Source organism: Malaya genurostris, chromosome 1 (genome assembly GCF_030247185.1).
Source record: "Malaya genurostris strain Urasoe2022 chromosome 1, Malgen_1.1, whole genome shotgun sequence".
Classification (NCBI taxonomy): domain Eukaryota; kingdom Metazoa; phylum Arthropoda; class Insecta; order Diptera; family Culicidae; genus Malaya; species Malaya genurostris.
In genome coordinates, this window is record NC_080570.1 from 76,888,727 (window position 1) to 76,910,282 (window position 21,556).

At 36.2% G+C, this 21,556-nt stretch overlaps 2 protein-coding genes across 5 annotated transcripts in view; one reads left to right on the forward strand and one right to left on the reverse strand.

Moving 5' to 3' along the window:
- LOC131440509 (phosphofurin acidic cluster sorting protein 2) overlaps window positions 1–4,530 on the reverse strand; it is a 65,960-nt gene extending 61,430 nt beyond the window's left edge. For both annotated transcript variants that reach the window (XM_058611841.1, XM_058611840.1), the window contains exon 1: window positions 3,559–4,530. In XM_058611841.1, the coding sequence (XP_058467824.1) occupies window positions 3,559–3,668 (110 nt within the window). In that variant the 5' untranslated portion in view covers window positions 3,669–4,530. The remainder of the gene's footprint in view (window positions 1–3,558) is intronic.
- Window positions 1–21,556, forward strand: part of LOC131440514 (peroxynitrite isomerase THAP4-like) — a 59,789-nt gene that overhangs the window by 37,010 nt on the left and 1,223 nt on the right. The window contains exon 1 of one of the 3 annotated variants that reach the window (XM_058611857.1): window positions 13,760–13,913. The exons of 1 other annotated variant lie outside the window; for it this stretch is intronic. Coding sequence is in view for 1 of the 2 variants with exons in the window: in XM_058611855.1 (XP_058467838.1) it covers window positions 14,001–14,030 (30 nt within the window). In the remaining variant the exon portion in view is untranslated. Of the gene's footprint in view, window positions 1–13,759; window positions 13,914–13,985; window positions 14,031–21,556 lie in introns of those variants that run through there. One more of the 3 variants, XM_058611855.1, reaches the window with a different exon arrangement.

The following is a 21,556-nucleotide window of genomic DNA, read 5'->3' on the forward strand; positions in this document are numbered from 1 at the left end:
CTTGGTAGTCGGAATGTAAGCAATGTAAAACAGCACAAGTCCGACCGAGTTGCGTTGCGGTTCGTGATTTAAAAATTCATTGCTCCGAAAGTATTAATCTTTCCTCTCTGAAACGTTGCCAGGATTGAGTCAAACTTGTAAGGCTTCTTTTTTTAACAAAAAAAAACGTGCCTAATCCACCTAGCAGTTAGATAATACCTTTTTTCATCAATCCGCATGTGTTTTCTGCATGAATATTCTTCGGTGTTCTAGTTCTCATGACATTATTTTAATGACCGTCAAATCGAAAATGATGCCATCATTGCCATATTCAAACGATTATGTTGCCAAAAACGAACCGTGCCGAAATCGATCCGAAGCCAAATGTCATCTACAAATCAGCGGATACAGAGACCCTATGAGTATGCTGCATTTTTGAACGATTTTGTCAACATGTGACCTGAATATCAGATGTCTGTCAAAGGTGAGTCCTAGATAGATAACTTCATCGGACCATTGAATGACCTCATCACCGAATCGTATTCTGCATTCGTCTGATGGAACAAGTTTTGGAGATCTTGAATGTGGAAACAAGATGACCTGAGTTTTTGCTGCATTGATCACAATTTTCCAGCTTGTAAAATATTCCGTTAAAGCGTCCAGACCTGTCTGTAGTTTATTCTTCAGAGCATTAATGACACGACCTTTGTGAAGAATGGCAGTATCATCAGCAAATTGTGACAGAACACCACCACCCGGAAGAGGTGGGATGTCTGATGTAAAAATGTTGTATAGAACGAGACCTAGGATACTTCCTTGGGGTACACCAGCAGGAATAATAAATCTTTCTGAAAGTGCATTATTCAGAGAAACCTGGAATGCTCTATCTGCAAGATAATTTTTGATAATTTTAATAAGATACATGGGAAAATTATACCGATGAGCAAAATGTCATGAAAAAGGATGCTGTACACAGTCTTTTTGGCACTTATAAACAATATGTAACAGCATTGAAAATCGTGTTCCAAGCATCGTTTTATCAGACAGCGCTCAAAACTCCTACTGTTGGAATAGGGAAAAAAGTCGCTTGCACAACAATATCGTTATCTTCGTTAAAAATAAACGGATCTCAGCCAACTATGGCTTGTTGGAAATCTATTATCGTATGAAATCTATGTCTTCTGTTTACAGGGATAATTGTGACAGGAATTGTCAAAAAACATATCGATGGACAACATGGACTCCATTCGCTTCATACCATTTCGAAACATTTTTGGCGTAGTGACAAGATGCCAAATCAAGCCAGTATAACGAGGGACCGTCGTGGCTGCGTAGAAATGGTAATAATCGCTTTTTTAAACATTATGCAAGGATTATTTCCTCGTTTACAGTTCCGGCAGTGATGAAGTTACTCGACCACAGCTGCATATTGCCTACTACACCGAATATTTTTTGGAAAACTTGGCGTTTTTCTGACTGGGTTTTAGCCGTCACATTCTATATCTATTCATCATTAAGTGCGGTACAGTTTTTTACAGGCATTTTGCGTACCCGACTAACTGAGTCGAATGGTATATGACACTCGGTCCTCCGAGCCTCAGTTCTAAAGCCGGTTTTCACAGTAAGTTGCATAACCTTTCGGTACGAGAAAGGCAAAAAGATGTTTCTTTCGACCAATTCAAAAACTACTTGATCGGTTAACGTTTATCTGTAGTTCCTCTTCGTAGTGAATCTTGATAGAATGTTTGTTGGTCTTTTGCCAAATTCGCTACATCCGCCGAAAACATTACCTTGGCAATCAGCAATGTGTTTATTCAACGTACAACAGACAATGGCAATTTTACTATCGCACACATGCAGTTTTGTATTATTTATTGAGAAATTTCCAAAAATCCAAACAAAACACTTGTACAGAGAAGAACGTCAGTTGACCTGACGATTTTCCAAGCATATTTGAAAATTATGTTCTCGTTGTTATCCCCTTTTTGAGAGGGGAGAGAAATTTTGTCATTGTCAATCAGCAGAAATTAAAAAAAAAATGATTCAGCCAATATAATTCTGAATCATGAAATCGGTGCGTTTAACAACAAATGATACAAATCGCATACATCGTCTAATTATTGCATTGTCTTACTCATCATCACATGTCACGATGAAGACGACGACTACGACGACGACGACGGCATGACGTTGTTTCATTTCGGCAATAGCACAGGAAGGCACCTACAATGAGATACATTCTTAACTGAAACTGAGCAACAGAAATTTTATTTTCGCTCATATGCCTTTTTAACATTTGTTTGTTTGTATATCAGATTTCAACATTCACAAGTGGTCTCATTTCGATATTAGGAACAGAAAGATCTAATAAAGATAAGTGAAATTTACACAAACTCAAAATAATTATAAAAAATCATTGCCGTTTTGCAGATACAAGATCTGAGAAGAATATATGAGATGAATACAGGCAACAACCAACAGAATGGAACAAATATTTCAAATTTAGAATTTATGATTTACCACTGAATACGCTTACATTCAACGCGTAGGCGTAAAATAGATAGACATAATTTCTGAGGGAAACATTTTTTGACATTTTTCTTTCCGAACCACTCAACTCAATGCACCTTTTTCACTGTTTATGTGTAACCAACGGCATTGTAGTCCAAAATATATTGAAAATAAATTCCCGAAATTATATTTTCGACATTAATCTGCATGAATAACAATACCCCATTTCCACATTCCAGTTCTAATGCAGCCACCGGTTAAATCTCTGTGTCGGTGGATGACTGAGAGCATTAAGTTTTTTTATTGATAGTGATTTTGCGAGACGAGCGTTTCTGATTCCCGTCAAATTTATTCATGTATCACAGGTGGAGCATTCGCACATACCCTATCCCTAGCCGTGGGAGTAATAAAATTCCTATCCGCTTCCTCATCATCTACCAACACTTGTAAAAAATAATAGCCGCTACCGCCATACACATTCAGTTGATCTACGAGTTCGAAGTTATGCCAGTTGTGATCCATTTCCTCTTCACACCATTATACGTAGCGCAGTGCTTTGTGCGCTAGTATAGTTAGCGGCAGCATCGTTTGGTGGCGAGTGGTCAACGAACTAGTTTGAAGAATCAGCGGTCATTTGAGCTTCCGGATGGGTGTGTGATGGTTGAACAATTTGCTTTTCACGTCACTCGTGATCTCGACAATTCACAAGTAGTAAATTTGCGTACAATTGTTGGATATGATGATGGTTAAGTAACGACTTTTGAATTGATGAAAACAATGTAAATAATAATCAATCAACAATGCACGGCTAATGAAATTTACAGGCACTTACACTTACTATTTTGAAAACTGTACATAATTATTACAAAACTGTTGTCGACCAGCACTTTACCTTTTTATGCACACATTACTGACTGATTACAAAAACACGGTATCTAAAATAAACTAATGTGATAAAGGAACAGCAGAAAGCGCTGTAATTTCGATTCCCAGTATACATAAGTAGTCAGTTGTCAGTGATAGTAATATCAAACCGTACATAGCTAAATATTTCTATCCTGTGCTCACCTTGGAATGCAATTGGATGGCGTACGATCCACTTCCCAAGCAGCGAACAGCTTCATAGGGACCGGCTTCGTCAGTGCCATCCGTTCGAATTTAGCCACTTTGTCGGTCATTTTGCTAGTAGTATCTTCGCAGCACAATTTAACGGAAAAGGTGAGATTTCAATATTTCGTTTTCCGACAACCGCAACTTTTACTGCATCATATTCACATAGCACAATTTAATGATGGCATCCAAGTGCAATGCTATGCAGCACTTTTTTCCTGAATGGTGGAGCTCATTTATCCGCATTAATCCAGAATCTCCTACCGAATCGATTAAACACTGGTAGATAATAGTGGGCGTTTACACTTAACCTGATACTGCTTTTTTACTAATAATACACGAATAATCCTTCTTACACCGCTAACAAAAATGGTTGAAAATAAATTTACGCCTCGACAACCTCTCGTTCAGATTTCGAACAATCTCCAAAATATCGAATCTCCTTCCGATGGAAAGACGACTGGCGCAATTTCTTTTCACTCTCTCTTATTACACCATTTTTCTCACTTTTGCTTTTTTCAATCGCAATTCAATTACGCTTCAAGCTTTTATCACCACGATTTCCGACTCATCGCAGGAAATATGTTTTCTCTTTTTAGAGTTAACTAGTCGATTTTTTTCTTATTCATCACTGCTTCTCGGGAACCATGTCAAGGGTGTCAATCCTCTTGTGCTTCACTAGGAATTACCTCTGCCTTCTTTGGATCTTTGGAAAATTTATTAGAATCTCACTGAAACTTTGCATTTTGTGTGACAGCATTCAACACAAACCTTTTTCAACGTTGCGACTAATTTTTGAAGCAACTGTTTCATATAAAAATCATTTTCACTCCTTCTAATAACACCAAATCTTATTCCGAAAAAAATAAGGGCCAAACACAGTTTGGGTTGGGCGATCACCGTTTATAAAACACATCCGTACACAAAGAAAATTCGTCTACTTATGAATGAACGCTTTAGCTGTCAGCAGGATGCGGTTATGTGCGACTCCGACAAATGAGAAAAAGAGATAGAAAGTATACACGATTGTGCAACAAACAAGGAAAAAAATGCTTTTTGGCAGGCGGGTTATATGCACGGTCAACAAAAAAAGAACATAGCTGAACAAGAAAAAAAATGAGTAATTGTAATAATGCAATTTACTACTACTCCTTCGAAATATTTGCTCACAAATAAACTCTTCGTATTCCGGTTGCTCTCTAACTCAAATTTTACCTGACATGCCATCTAAGTTTCATTATTTTAACCGTACTCAGGATGACGAAGGAATTCTACACAGGATTTTATGTGGAACTCATACAATTTCAATCATATTGTAGAATTTTAGTTTCTGTTACAAGAATTGTTCGTTCGAAAATGTCAGAAAATTAATTTTCTTTTTACATGTTTTTGATTTGATTTGATTTTGTAAGGTGATATAGAGACAAATATCGAAATACAGAATTCTGATTCGGTACGGTTAATGTAAAAACACTATTTCTGATCATAACATCTCATATTTCATTCGTTTTGGTCATCTGTATGGTAATATCATTTAGAAATGATCAACATGACATTTTCTCCCATGCTAAAATTGTAACTGAAAATTTTCATCCTTCAAATCTGAATCTTGAAAGCTGCTAAAACAACAGTGGAGGAAAATGATTTCTCTCAGACTAAAATTAACTTTTCGCTTGAACAAATGACGTTGTGAATAAGTTAAAAATGTTTTTACAAGTGGAAATTGGATTTCGCTTGTATTTTGACAAATAAACTCATCATCATCATCATCGCACACGTACGCCTCTAACTGTGAAACACAACGTTAGATCACAGACTAACAGACATGACAGTATGAGTAAATTCTTATAAAAACAATTTTTCGTGATGCACTAGTTCCACCTATATTATACTGCGCGAACTATTTACTATCGGTACACCCCTTGTGTTATGTAAAAGTTAATTTACTAGTTGGTTCCCCCTCGTTTGTCAACACCGATCAGCTGCTTGCAGGGATGCCTGATTTCATCATAATATTTGGAAATGAATCGTCACAGTAAATTATTATAATACGTTAATAATATATTAAACTTTTTAGCGATGTTGGAAGGTAACCATTTATTTTTCTCAACATTGTTCATCTAGACTATTTTTTATTGTGTTGGTAATTTTCACCCGAAATTAAGTGGCGGCAGATCAGAAGCAAGTAAATATTGCCACTAAACGGGTTCGATTTTGTATTGCGTTGAAGGATGAGAGGTAGGCACAATTTTGTATATAGTTTTGGCAATATGTATTAAATCTGTATCCTGCATGAAATTCGCATACAAATGCAAATACATATCAATACATTACAGGTAATTCTGTATAAATGGCAACTCTGTTGGTAAATGAAAAAAATAAACACAGTCTAGATGACAGACAGGATGTTTTTGATAGGGTAACGTGGTGCCATCATGACACATGTGAGTACTGTCCCAAATAAAGGAATATTCGAAATGACAGTTAAAATGATTGAAGAATCTAATTTGAGTGTCCTGTCTGTTAGTCTGTGGTTAGATCGCCCATCAAATAAATATAATACATCCCTCTTAGAAAAAAAACGTTTAACGGTGGTCCTTCATTGGTCCAATACGTTGGATCATTGGTCCAAAGAAAGTCCAATCAATCGTTCAACGGGAGTCCAACACGGGACCTTCGTTTGCCGATTTTGAAATAGACCGTTGAACCGATTGCCATTTTTTTTCGTTCAACAAACCCGGCAGACCGAGGTCCATTGTTGACCCATTTTTAATATGAGGAGTTGGAGCACCGTTGGACTAGTTTTACTGGAGAATTTCTGAAGTTAATTCCACTTATTTTTTTAAACTAACACTACATACCTGCACAGTACTTCTACTTCACGTAGAATAACAATAAATTTCCTTTCTACATGAAGGTAACACCTAATTTTCACATTATTTTTATAAAAAACAACAACAAACCGTTCCAGCAAGCTGAACGAATATTTCGTGCAGTATTTCGTTCAACAAGCGCTCAGCGGCCAACAAAAGAGAACGGCCTGCTGAGAGGGATTGCTCGCGAGCACTGTTTCCAGTAGAATTAGATAGGTAATTGTTCTGAGAAACATCTCCCCGTATAACATGTGATTAGGTTTACATGGATTGATGAAACATCATGCAATCTACGTGAATTTTCTATGTGAAAAAATATATTCCGAGAAGGGCGAACAGTGAGTCCTTAAAGTGTGAGTATTTTGAAAACAAACGAAAAATTTTTTTAACTACCTACTTTAATTACTATTTTATTTTTTTACTACAAAGTGAAAAGATGTGCGATGTTGATTAAAGTGCGTCAACTATGCCAGTTTTGTCAGCTTTACAAACCCACTCTCACATTGTTATCGGTTGCTAGTAGCAGGACCGGTGAAACATGTTAAGCCCAGGTGGGTAATTTTTCGTACCGGGGGGAACGACCCACCATTTCGAAGTAATAATTTATTAAAATTTTGTTTCGGTAGAACTATGCATGAGACGCGAAAACTCGAAATCTGAAGCGTTTTTGGTATTTTGTCTTGATACAAAATTGCGCATACGACATAAAACTACTGTGGGGTTGTTCGAGCTGTTGACGTAGGACTACATAACTAGTTTCAAAATCACTGATGGAAGGTGCTGAACTCGTTCATCCAGTACTTCATAATCGAAAAGTAATGTTTTGGTATTACATTCTTATTGGCGTTCTCGCCAGATTTTTCTCGCTTCGTCAGACACTCTAACTAACCAGATCTTTTGCCAGATTTTCCCAGATTTTGTCAGATTTCCCAGTTCTTTGTGGGATTTGGCCTCTATACGATAGGTGGTGAGACCGTTTTTTTTTTGCTCGCTGAAAATGAAGCCCGGTCAAAATTTTCTATTATATCTATATATGTGTATATATGCAGATCAGAGACAGATTTTTGAAAAAATAAACTGGCAACTCTGGCCACCAGTGTTTTTCAATGGAAAACGCCATAAGAATCCTTCCAGGTCGACCAGGTAATATTCGATCAAAATGTGTCTCGTGTGTATCGAGCGTCGCATGAAACAAATCCATAAACAGTCCGGCCCAGCCGCTGATGTGCATAACACATTGTTCAAAGAGTCCCGGAACTGACCCAAAGATGACATTTGTGGTGTCAAGCAAACCTTATTTTTCGAAGGTAGCAACCTTCAGATGACATGTGTTAAATTTTTACGTCAATCGTTCCACAAACACTAAGCCTACCGATATATAAGTTACTTTAACGTTAGTTACGTTAATTTTTAATTTACGAAAACATGGAAATAACGAAGTCCTTGTATTGATAAAATATTTCTTCTTAAAGGGAAAGTCCAGCATTCAGCAATGAGTTGAGAAGTGTTACTCGCACTCGGATTCATTGAAAACAAAGATTTCTGTCATCCGGAAAAAATAGGCAAGTTTTGATATTCGTATTGGATGAACGCAAAATCAAAGCTCGTGAGATTAGGTGTGCTGAGATGGTTAGCACATCAACAGAATATGCTTTTTCGATCTTACGCGAAAATCTGAGCATCAAAATGGTCTTTAAAAATGGGTGCCATGTTCGCTCACAATAGAACAAAAGCAACAACGCGACAACGATCCAGAGCTGTTCGGCACTGTTTATGCGCAATAGAAAAGATTTCTTGCGTTGGGATGAAACAATGAACGAATCATGGATCCAACATTTTTCGGCGGGGTCATATCCGCATTCAGGCGGAGAAAGTCATCCGAATACGCAACAGGTAGCTGGTACAATCATGGCGTCAGTTCTTCGAGGCTCGAGTATAATTAACATCGACTATTTTAAAAAGGAAAGTACCATCAAATGTGATTATAATATTGAATTACTGATGCATTTGAAGAGCAAAATCGAACAAACAGCCTATAGCCATACGAAAAAGAAAAAAAAACTATCTTTAACCAAGACAATTCACCGTGTCACAAGTCACCCTCCATATTCTCAATAACCGAACCTCCAGCAACTACTTGTCCTTTTCTGATCTGAAAAAGATACTCCCGATAAAAATTATTGGCTCGAATGAGAGAGTCATCGTTGAAACTGAATCCTATTTTGAGGCCATGGACAATTCATCCAATAAGTAAGGTATCTAAAAGTTAAAAAAAAACTAGAACGATAGCATTGCATTTAAAGATGATAATGTTGATGAATAAAAAAAATCATTGCACATGAATTACGGTTTTCCTAGTTAGTTCCTGGACTTTTAATAATAATACGGCAATATCGAACGGCACAGAGTGCAAGTCGATTCGATACTGAGTCTTGATTTGTGTGAGTGATTTTCTTAAATGCGAGCGCGCTCATTGAAGAGCAGAAATCTTATGGAAACCGTGAACTTGTGTATACGAATCTGTCGTATCTGTTTGGGGAAACAATGACAATGGTTTGAAAAACAGAGAAAACTAGACATGGTTCATTATTAATTGAAGTTTTTATATCTATATAATATCAATATCAATGCATTTCCAAGCAGTATGTATAATGATATCGAAAATCAGTTAAAAATGGTTGAGTACGGTTTAATTTGCATTGATGAGACGCTTAAGCTTGACTCATCTACTAGAAGGTGAATGTTAAGTTACTAAACGACTTTTGTTTGCTCAAATGAACCTTGTCACGTCTCACCTTACTGTTGTATATCTTAAAATCCTGACTCTACCTTGAGTACTAGCATTCTATAACTTTGATTTCATTTATTATTTCGAGTTGAAATAAAAACATTCTTATTTGTATAAACAATACTAATATTACCATAGTTTTTCGCTTGAAACTTCAGGTGGGTAATTACCCACCTTTGGAATTTTCGGGTGGGTAGTACTACCCACCGTACCCACCTCTTTCACCGGCCCTGGCTAGTAGTTTTTTATGTCATTGAAGTTCTATGCTATTTTCCTGAAATAAATGTTTGTTTTCCATGGCAAGAAGCTTGTTGATTTATATGAAATCAATATTTAGAATAACAAATCTCTAGATTGATATGAACTGATAGGAAAATGTGATTGAACACTACACTACATTTTATCTGTGCAACACGTAACTCTTCCTGGATTATGCATAAGGATTATGCATGCTTCTAATTGCCATTTCATTGAAACCTAAAAAGTAGGGTGAGTACTATTCACATGACTTTCACGTAACTATGATGTGATTAATTGTTTTGAGTGTAATAGAATTTTAAAAAACCAATCACAATGGGATATATACAGGGTTTGGAATATTCATTCACCGGTGAATGAACATATCGATAGTTCCACGACAAAAAGGCCCAACTGCAGATCAGAGCCTCTCTTTGTTTACTTTCTCTTTTGATTATTACGGAGCCATTTTTGCAAAAGTTTCCAATATAAATCGAAAGCTTGTTGTTTTACCTTGAAAGTTTTGCGAAGAATAAAGTGTTAAATATTAAATCAGTTCGGTAAATCGTGAAAGAAAAAGTAAACAAAGAGAAACTGTCATTTGCAGTTTGGCCCTTTTGTCGTGGAACGGTCGATATAACTTCCATTGCATGATGAGCGAACAATTCTACCGCTCACAAAGAGGACGCCTTGCCAGCCAAAAAGAACCATACAAACAAAACACTAGTGGAAGCAATTATATTCCACATATATACAGATGGTACAGTCTGCTGGTATTAGAGTCTTCTTGAAGCACAAATATAATTTTCTCCCTCGTAGTCTGAACGTCGTTCCTCTCACAGAATAATTCATAGCAAGCAAACTATCGTCACGAAGCTGCGAAGTGATGAAGATTATATATTCAGTTTTCGCTAACAGACTGATGACTGGATCTTAACTGTCGAATGTTTGTGCGAGCTTTGAACGTGAACGGCTGATAATGACTGCCACGAAAACTATAGCATATCACTTATTCAAAATTCGTGTCAAGCTAATAGAGGGTGAGAAATCTCAGTTATACTTTAATATTATAAACAGAAATAACAAGAGCGCAGGATTAGCGATGGCTATCTCGTGATCTCAGCAAATAATGCGAACAAACAAGCGCTTCGTTTGCTGGCTGCTCGAGAGAAATTAACTCCTGCATTCTTGTTTTTTCTTCAACCAGTAGAATAAAAAATAAGTCTTTTAATCAGTATACCACATTGAATATTTTCCCATTGAATTTTCATTGCGTATTGCTATGAATTGTGAAAAACACAAGTCCCCAATACGCAAGACCTTTATTCTATTAAACACTCTAGCGGTGGCAGTGCACACAAAATGCATTCTGTATAAACAAATATGTAGAGCGTTGAAACACCGACGAAACATTCGACAGTTAAGACGACGACACGACCAGGCACTCCGAAGAAAATTCTGAACAAAAAGTGTTCGTGAGTGATTTACCGCCAGTTACCATAAATATTGCGACCCCTCGATAATCATGAAAATAAACTTCTTGAGCAACACTGTTTAAGTTGCTATGAACTAGTTACCAAGGAGCGCTATAATAAATAAACAAATCATTCGAGAAAGTTGTGAAACTTTTATATAAATTTAAATTTTGTTTCAACGTTCTTTTTAGATTTACGCCGACCACAATAGTACAATAACCAAATCTGGTACTAGAAGTAGTGTTGCGACAGAAATGCGTCATCCTATCATCCACAGCTACCCATTAGCTCTATCTTCAGTGTAGTCATCTAACTCATCCATGATTATGGTCTTTCTTTTTAGAAATAACCAGTCGAGTTCCCGAAACACGTCACTTTTGCTTAACATACTGTCAGCCAACCCGGAAGTTAGTACCAGTCTTCACGAAATGAAAATGAGACTTCATTGTTAAATTGTATCCGGCACTTTACATTCGACTACTTCAACAAGTTCCAGCAGCCTTACGGTAGACCTTAGTTACAGTCTGTTTTCTGTTTGAGACACAAATAATCAAATTATTTGAAGGAGACCTGTTTGCACTCTCCAGCTTCCGATGTGCACTTCAAAACCTATAATTTCGATCAGATCTAATATACTGAGAAATTTGATTCCCGTGCTGTTCAAGTGCCTTTCATATTCATCAAAGTATACACGCACTTTGTGAAGACCTCAAATCACTGAGAGTAGAAGTAGAGGAGTTTCCAAAATATGACAGCGCATTGTTTCACAACATGTATGCTGATTAGCAACGAGGGTTGAACGATTTGGAACAAAGGGGGAATTGAAATGGTTTTACTTTAGAAAGTCATTAGAAAATAACAAATATGCTTTTAATACCAAATGCTTTTAATACCAAATTCTCATGATTAAAAAATTTGGTAATGACGGATTGAATGACTGCAAAACTTAACACCATTTATAAACTCATTTACATAACAGAGAGTCATTATAGATCTAAGTATGGTTACGTTGAACTATTTAACAAACATCCATGAATATTGAATTGTCTGGAAGTCATTTTTAATATGTTCGAGCACCAGCAAGCCTTAACGAAGACCTCTATCCGATTAAACTAAATAATAATTCCACTCGAGACAGTTTGTTTTGTTTACATTTCCCAAGTCTCCAATATGCAGTAACCAAGGTTATGGTAACTGTTATTTAAAATCAATAATCTATCAACTTGTGTTGCCAGTTTCAATAGTTTTTCAGGCATTTTCGTTTTGACATTATCAGTTACTGAGGGGTAGTTAAATTTGCGATACAGTTTCGATAGACGAGTGGCAGGTCGTGTCGTCGGTTAAGATCCAGTCATCGGTATATTGGTGAAAACTGAATATTTAATCTCCAAAACTATTATGTCTAGTGAAGATATTTTCTTGCTATGAATTATGGGGCTTAACATTTTCTTTTACCGAGATAAGGAGAAACAGTAGTAGAGGTGAATATTTTTCGTTCTTTACCATTCTCAATAGCGACTTGGTTCACAAACAAGGTATATTCATGAATATCATACGCCGTGAAGCATGTATACTCATTGTCACTGTTCGAATCGTGCTCATCTTTTGGCATTAAAATGCCTTACTCTTTACTATATGGGGCCGGGTGTCAATTAAAAGTTTCAAAAATAGTTGCGTAACCTTTTTGTGTCATAATTTTGAATGTTAATAACTCAAGTTACAATATGAACAAAATTTCGGAATTTTGTTGCGTATCCATGCCGTATATTCCTAATATGCCAAAGCGAGAATCAATGTAAGTAACTAAATATTTTATGCGATCTGTTTCACATGATTTCTTCCTCGTATTGTTGTTTATTATTTACCGACACTTTCCGAAGATTATCGACGATTTTGAAGCAGGATTAATAAAATTACACTATTACTGAGTTTACTGGTACAACATTTTTCGTTAAAATAAATAAAATCTTCTCTTGGATCGACTAACTGTTTATAAAATTAATAAGTTTGCATATTTCTCGAAAATTATTATCATAAAATAAAATAGTTTCATTTGTTCAGGTTTAAATCTTTAGGTTGTTTGTATCTAAAATTGAGCTTTCAAGTAACTTTGAATTCATCATAATCGACTTCTAGTTAAAGGACGTTATTCAAAACTTAACAATGTAAAAATTTGTGGAAAGGGATCAAAATTGAATAGAATCAATTATCAAGAAAGAATCTTATTGTCATTCGCTAACAATCTAAGCGCTTAAATTAGAGCAAGTTTGTAATTAGTCAATTGAATAAGTTTTTAGTTTAGTGTATCATCATCATCATTATCATCTTTATTTTTGTATTTTTCATGAAGACCCTAGAAACGTTCCATTTTTAATGTTATTGTGCTCGGTCGTGTCTTGAATACAACCCTCTAATTTTTTCCATATGCTTATACAGAACCATTTTGCAACTCCCTCAAGGAATCTGCTTATATCCCTTACCTAAAATTAGGTTACTGGACGGATCCCCGGTTTTGTGAAAATAACTCAGAATTAGGTAGTTCTCCAGTTCCGTGTTTCTTTGTTTAGCTGTCACCAGCATTGCCAGGATATTTTTTCAAAAATTAGTCTCTGGCTAAAATATGTATCTGTATTTATTTGTGTCCATGTACAAGGAAATTTCGATCGGGCTTCATTTTAAGTGTGCAAAAATAAAAAGGTCTCATCACCTGTCGTATAGGCCAAAACCGTACAGATCTAGATGAGATCTGCAAAATCTGGTGAAATCTGCAGAATTTGGAAGAAGATCTGCGGTTAATTAGAGCGTCTGTCGGAGCGAGAAAAATCTGGCATTTGCCATATAAATTTGGAACATTGGCAACGCTGGCTGTCACTCAAAAAGACACAGCAATGGATCAACTTACAGCATAATATTATGTAGCTTTTTGTTTTGTATCTACCGGTAAGTCTGTTAGAAATTAAAAGATTTAAACTCTAAACATTCTGAAACTGTTGGATTGTTTAATTTAATAACTAATATGTTGGTAATATGTATACTAAAAACTCTGGAAAACGACGAGTTAGTATCATTAAGCAATTATAATAGATAGTTTATAAACCGATATTATTTTTCTTTGTGTTGTTTTAACTAAACCTATGATTCGGTCCATCTCAGCACAAACAAAGTTCAGTTTTTTAATATAGACCACGGCTTGGTCCATCTCACCAAGACACGAAATAAGTACAAATTTTCATAGTAACAGAAATGCACTGGAATAAAGATCATGGTAATCAAATTTTGACACACTATGTATCGTATTCATCTCAATAATGATTGCTGCTACTTCTACCATGTTCATTTATACACAGGCACATGATAAATTTTACAATATCAGTACTTTATTAAAAAAAATTACCACGCCCCGTTTTCTAGCTAGTAGTTAAGAATACTATGAGCATGTTTATTTTAAATCAATTCACCTGATTGGAAATACTATTGAATTTTTCTATAATGTGGCTCCATATAATACTGTACGATGTATTAGTGGCGTAGAATCATTGCATAAAGAAATGTAGAACGAGAATTAGTCTTATGGCTCATCTCAGAAATTCCTGCTGAATATGACAAACCTGGTATACGTCGATTTGCTCTTAAAGTACTGTTGATAGTTGTGATATTTTTATAGAGCCTAATAAAACAACTGTTTGGTATAAGATCAAATTATTCATTCTTTTTAATGTCATTCTAATAATACCTAGCTATAATATTTTCATATTTCCCTTTTTTATAATTCATGTAATTTTTCTATTTTTTATTTTTCTTATTCATTGTACCACATTGGTCTCGATTGCCTTGAAAGTTTAGGATCAGGAAATCGTTTAGAAGGTGTTGTAGAAGTATTCACCACTGTTGATGTTACTGACTTATTTGCAATTTCCGTCGAAATTTCTTTAGAAGTAGTTGTTTTAGGTTTTTCTATGGGAACTTTATGATCATACTGATAATTTAGCTGCATACACACTAAGATTCAATTCCGTTGTTCTGTATTTTTTTTTGACGAAAACTTTCGGTAATCAATAGAAATTACCGATATTTCGGTACATGAACGACATTTTACAAAAATTATGCAAATTTTTACCGGACGATCAGTTTTACGCAAGTTTTCATTACAGAATTCTGTAAATAGATATACAATTCATACGGTGAATCTGAATAGTCGCCGAGTACGGTAAAACCCATACCGTCCGTATGGTAAAATAATTTTCCAACAACCGAACTTCTTTAAATACTGATTGTCGTTAAAAATAACTGTCAAACAGTTGATAAAATTTTCAGTAAGTGTCTTTTTATTAACCAAACGAAAAAAATCTTGTAGAGTTCATCGAATGAATTGAGGTACAGGTGCAAAAGTTTTTGAAACATTAGAAGCACTAAAAGTTTTTTGTTTACTTACATAGGCAGAAAATAATTTTGTATCACTTGTCCACTTGCTGCCTACACAAATCGTTCGAGGGTAATTTCTGGTTGACTAGACGGAGTGTACAGTGTTGTGGAAGGTGCTCATAATTCAGTTGGAACATTTGACCCTTTTTTTCGTGGAATAAAAACAATGCCACAACAGGTTGGCATTTTCTTCATTCGTTTTAGTGAATATGTGTTGTTTTTTGAATTCCGAAAATAAAAGAATTTTAACCAAAGGAAAACAAACAAACAAAAAATTACCGAACAACCAGTTAGATCCATTTTGTTTACAATTAACGGTAGTTGTTTGACAGTTCAGCAATTACCGAACGATCGGTAATCGATTTGATTACCGAACGTTCAGCTGTTGAAAATTAGGTAAAAAATTAATTTTCTAAGTGTGTAGGTTCTATAAAATATTTCAAATGAAAATTAATATAAACGAAATATTATACCTACCTTCGGTTAGATTTGTATAATCGGTAGTGATTTTTTTAAAGTTACTCGAATTTCTTTTGTATATGTGCCAGGTTTCATCATTCCGGGTTGTAACGCACGAACCATTCTTTGTTCTGTAACTTCCATTACCATTGAAATAAAGTTTGAAGTCAGTTTATTCCGTTGTAGATCATGTTTTATCAATACTTTATTTCAACTGTTATTTCGGGAGGTTTAGCATAACGACATATATCTTTATGAAGTTTTCATTTTTCGATCATGCGACAATCTTGATCCCTATAATCTGAATATGGCATAGCAGTGCTATCATCTCTTATGTTCCTGGGGTTTATCTACTGTACTGTCTCCAATTCCAATTGATTTGCTGTTTCAGTAGCCGTAATTTTCTGCATGATCTTAACTTTTTTGTATCATTATCCGGTAATTTTCTCCTTTCCATCGGTTCTGACCTTTCAGGTTGGCTTACCAGACATTCTTCACAGTTGTTAACCAATCGAATTACTGAGTCATCCATTCCCGGTCACCAACACGATTCTCTTAGACGCATGTGGCATGTTGGGAATGATCAATCTAGAGCCTCTCACCACTAAATATCCAAATTTACCGAGTTCATTTCTAAAGGCATGATATGATTTTATTGCATTAGGAACTCATTGAAAGAACTCAATGATGTCACAAGCAGACTCCTTCTCAAGTTCATCAACATCTAATGCTGTCAATTCAAGTACTCTTCTTAGATATACATCTGAGTATGGATCGAACGCCTTCGTTTCGGATGATTGCGATAATCGCGACAACGGATCAGCTATATTAGATAACTGAACTAGATTTTCCTTTTCGATAGTCAACTTAATAGCTAAACGATTGGAGTCTTAGAACCCTCAATTCTGAGCTAGCTAGCCTTACGATTGGAATCTTAGAACACGCTCAATTCGTAGACACGGGGTAAAATTCTCAGAGAAAATTGCCTCCAATGACTTATGATCAGTGATGTACCGTCGGGAAAAAACCTTCCAACCCGGTTTTTATTTTTTGGGTTTTAACCGGGTTTTTTCCCAAGAGCTTGAAAATCCCAAAATTTGGGTTTTTTGTTTTTTCGTTCCAAATTATAAACTTCCATAATTTTATTTTGAAATCTCACTTCTCTACATATTTTGTACTGTTAAAATTTCGTCACATGAAGTTAGTTTGCATGAGAAACTATGTAAACGTCATTTTGCATTGAGGAGAAAGGGGGGTGTCCAAAATGCGAAAAGGCGCCTCATCCACTATATTGACAATGTAAAAGGAATTCTGACAGGCTCGTGCGCAGAAATCATTAAAGCGAGGGGGGGGGGGCGGGGGGTTAAAGTTATGTCAGTTTATAAATTGATAATAAATTGACAAAAAATATGAATTGTCAAGTTATTTGCACTTTAATATAATAAGTACTCCATTGTTCATGAAACTTAATTTTAAAAAAATTCTTCATGGGGGCGGTTAAAACCCCCAACCCCCCCCCCCCCCCCCCCCCTGCGCACGGGCCTGCTTCTGGACTAATGCATATACTACTTTCACATCAAAATAGATTTTAAGGTTATTCTGAGGGAGAGGGAGTGTAGCAAGTGCCCCAAACATGGAAAGTATAAAGTAAAATTGATCGGATTTTACGAAAAAATTGTACTTCTTGACCATAACTGCATTTTTCTAATATTTACAAGAATAAGGGAATAAGTATTCTTAACGAAGGAAGGTAACATTGATTTGAATTGTCGAAGAAATCTTACAGTCAATGTGCATTTTTTTGTGAATTGAAGAAACTGTAGACCCAAGATTGGAAATAAGTTTACGACAACATTTGTATTAACTGAATCATTATTCTCCCTTCCATGGTTGGTGGGCTTGACGGTATTGCAAACATCATCAGATACAATCAATTAGCGTTACAATTTGATAAAGATATATATTGCAGCTTTTAGATTTATTATCGAATTAAATAAATAAGATATGGAACGACTCGAATAAGATGATGATTGCATTACGCTCCAACATCCGGGGTTGGAGAGGCCGCTGAGCTCCTTTTCATGTTTCATTTTCATACTACCGGCCCTTATTACCAGTGTGAAGTGGAAACTAAGTGGAGTAAACGTATTGCAATGAACGGTAAACCGATCCATGTTTGACGTTTATTAGTGGTTTGTGTACCATGGAATACTGTGGAATGAGATAGAATATTGTAGAATAGAATAAAATAATAATGACTGAACCAATGAGCAAACCACTGATAGCTGTCAAACGATGCTCATCCACTTTATGTTGTAAGTGTCGTGTTTCTACAGACACTCTAACAAATCTGTGATTTGCCATGATGAGAAAGCAACCGGATGTATAGAAGTTTTAACTCTTTGAGCAAAAAGCAGAATATATCGAAGTATTTCTAAATAGTTCTTGTTCGTTTATCCGTTGTTGTTGCTTCTGCTGCTGTTGAGTAGGAGATCCGTTCACTTCAACGTTAGAACCAGGAATGAAGCCCCGGCTGGAGTACCACTGCTATTTATAGTAGGGCAACCAGTTGTTGTTGTTGTTGCTGCTGCTGCTGCTACTGTTGAGTAGGAGATCCTTTCGCTTCAGCGTTAGAACCAAGAATCTCGTTCCGGCTGGAGCACCACTACTGTTTATATCCAGCTGCTGTTATCGTTTTCGCGGCTCTTGGAACTGACGATCCGTTTGCATCGACATTAGTACTAATAAAGCTTTTGTTGTTGCTGTTGTTACTAAATGAGAGATATTTGCAAACACATTGAAGTAAGAACATTCGAATTATATCAAAAGATTCAAAATTAGACGCACAAGAGTAGAATACTCACTAGTGTCGACATGCAATTACAGATGAGAAAGAAACAAGTTTTTCTCTAGAAGGCGAATTCTTTGAATTATACTCAAAATACTTTTCCCATTAGAATGCTTTTATTTGTTTGCTTACCCGTTCATTACCTACAGTGAGGATGTGTCGTTTGGGACCTGATGGGTGAGATGTAGAATCACCATATTCACAGAAAAAAAATGAAAAAAAAACGGGTCAAATATTTCTCCACGCCGAACTACGAATTTCTGAGGTCGCATATCTTTTTCTGAAGGAACTGCTGCATATAGGGTAACGGTATTCCATTCATCTCAGCTCCAGTAGTCATCTCATATACGGAAATCATTATCTGTCTCTGTTCGATAGATTGACTTCAAGAGTAAGATAACAGTTCGGCTGAAAAGTTCGTATCGTTTAATAGAAACACACATTTTTTTGCCAAAATTCGTTTTTATTATTCAACATAATTGCCATCAGAGGCGATACAGCGATTATAGCGATCTTCCAACTTTTCGATACCATTTTTGTAGTACAATTTGTCCTTTGCCTCAAAATAGGCCTAAGTTTCAGCGATTACCTTTTCATTGCTTCTAAATTTTTTACCAGCGAGCATTCTCTTGAGGTCTGAGAACAGGAAAAAGTCACTGGGGGCCAAATCTGGAGAATACGGTGGATGAGGGAGCAATTCGAAGCCCAATTCGTTCAATTTCAGCATGGTTTTTCGTTGTTGTTTTTGATCGATTGTGAGCTCACGCGGCACCCATTTTGCACAAAGCTTTCTCATATCCAAATATTCGTGAATAATATGTCCAACACGTTCCTTTGATATCTTTAGGGTGTCAGCTTTCTCGATCAACTTCACTTTACGGTCATTGAAAATCATTTTGTGGATTTTTTTCACGTTTTCATCGGTACCAGCCTGTTTTGGACGTCCACTGCGTTCATCGTCTTCGGTGCTCATACGACCAGTACGAAATTTTGCAAACCACTTACGAATTGTTGCTTCGCCCGGTGCAGAGTCTGGATAACACTCATCAAGCCATTTTTTGGTATCGGCGGCACTTTTTTTCATCAAAAAGTAGTGTTTCATCAACACACGAAATTCCTTTTTTTCCATTTTTTTTTCACAATAACAAAAGTAGCTTCACTCAAAAAGCAATATCTCACAAACTAATAATCAGACAGCTGTCAAATTTATACACGTATCTTTTGAAGGTTGGTACTAACTGAAAATGGTATGGATTTAATTCTAGTGGCGCCCTCTCATAGAAACGATACGAACTTTTCAGCCGATCTGTTAAAAATTGGTGCGTTCGCTACGATATTTTGCGTCGCTATAACGCAGTATAAAAACAATTTCGAACTATTCTGCGGTATTGCGGCAAGGGTGTACGTTATTTGGCTAAAGTTTGATTGGTCGAAGTTTGTTTAGTATAAACTCGTTAGGCATAACTTTTGTTTGGCTTAAATTTGTTTGATATAATGCTATTTGGTATAAAACAAAAAGGTATATTGTTTCATTTGACATAATTTCAATTGTGCATATATTTTTTGCAGATATTCGATTTGTTCTAATTGCGTGATTTTTCTTGCGGACTCATCGCATCTTGTTTCCGTAATCAATTAAAAATAAAAGGAATTGTCTTTTCTAGTCGGGAGTGCTTTGAAACGATGAAATGAATGAATACATCAGTACGCTTTCACATTTCATCCAAGTCAGTCGATAAAACAAAACCGCTTACGTTCGGGACGGAAGAAACCGAGTACAGTATTGTGTAGTGAACAATAGACCGACCTCGGAATGAGTGAACCAAACGAACAAAAGCTACCGCCGACACGAAAGAATACAATTATTGTTGACTTCAAGCAGTGCAAAATTTGACCTTCGATACGAGAACTTGAAGGTTTGCTTATGAAGCAAATGCATCTTGACATTAAACGTGTGCATTTACTTCAATGCAATATGATGAATAATGTTGTTTACATCCAGTTTTATAAAGAGTTGGATGCAATTCAATTCGCAAAAGACAATAACAATGTGCACTATGTGGAGCACGAAAACATTAGGTACAACATTCCAGTATAGGTATATGGAAGATAGTGCTATAGAAGTGCGTGTGCATGATCTTCCCTCAAGCGTCATCGATCCTTATATTCGTAAAACTATGTCCCAATACGGAGAGATTCTCTCTATCGAAAAAGAAAAGTGGAAGAACTTTTTCCACGGTATTCTAAATGGCGTACGTTTGTTACGCATGCGCTTGAAGAGGTCTATACCTTCTTATATAACTTTCGGTCAGGATACAAGAATCCCGTGCAAATCACTTGTTACCTATGACAATCAGATGGCCATCGTAGCTGTTCACTACGGTAAGCCATGTGATAAACTGGACAAGGAGACAACTACACCAAAGGACAACGGTACTTACTTCACACCAACCCCAGTACATCTGTGACAGTCACCAACAACAGTGAAGCATCCTCTTCAATGAAACCATCCAACGTATCCCCTATAGAACAAAGTACACCAGCTGCAGTTAACAACTTACCATCCAACCAACCAGCAACTGCAAACAATGTACAACAAGGCGCATCTACAGCAACCAGCAACGAAAAGAAGACGGAAATCGACAACAATACCATCGATACGGCAATGGATGACGGAGACGAACCACGAACAAACTGACCCTCAATCCTCGCAGGAGGGAAACGGAAGCTACTCTCCCCCTAGAAAAGGGTGACAACGAGATCCAATACAAAAAAATATTATCTAAATACTCAGCTCAATCGGCCACGTAAAGTTTGTACGCAAAAAGGCCTGAATAAAAAATATCTTTTAAAT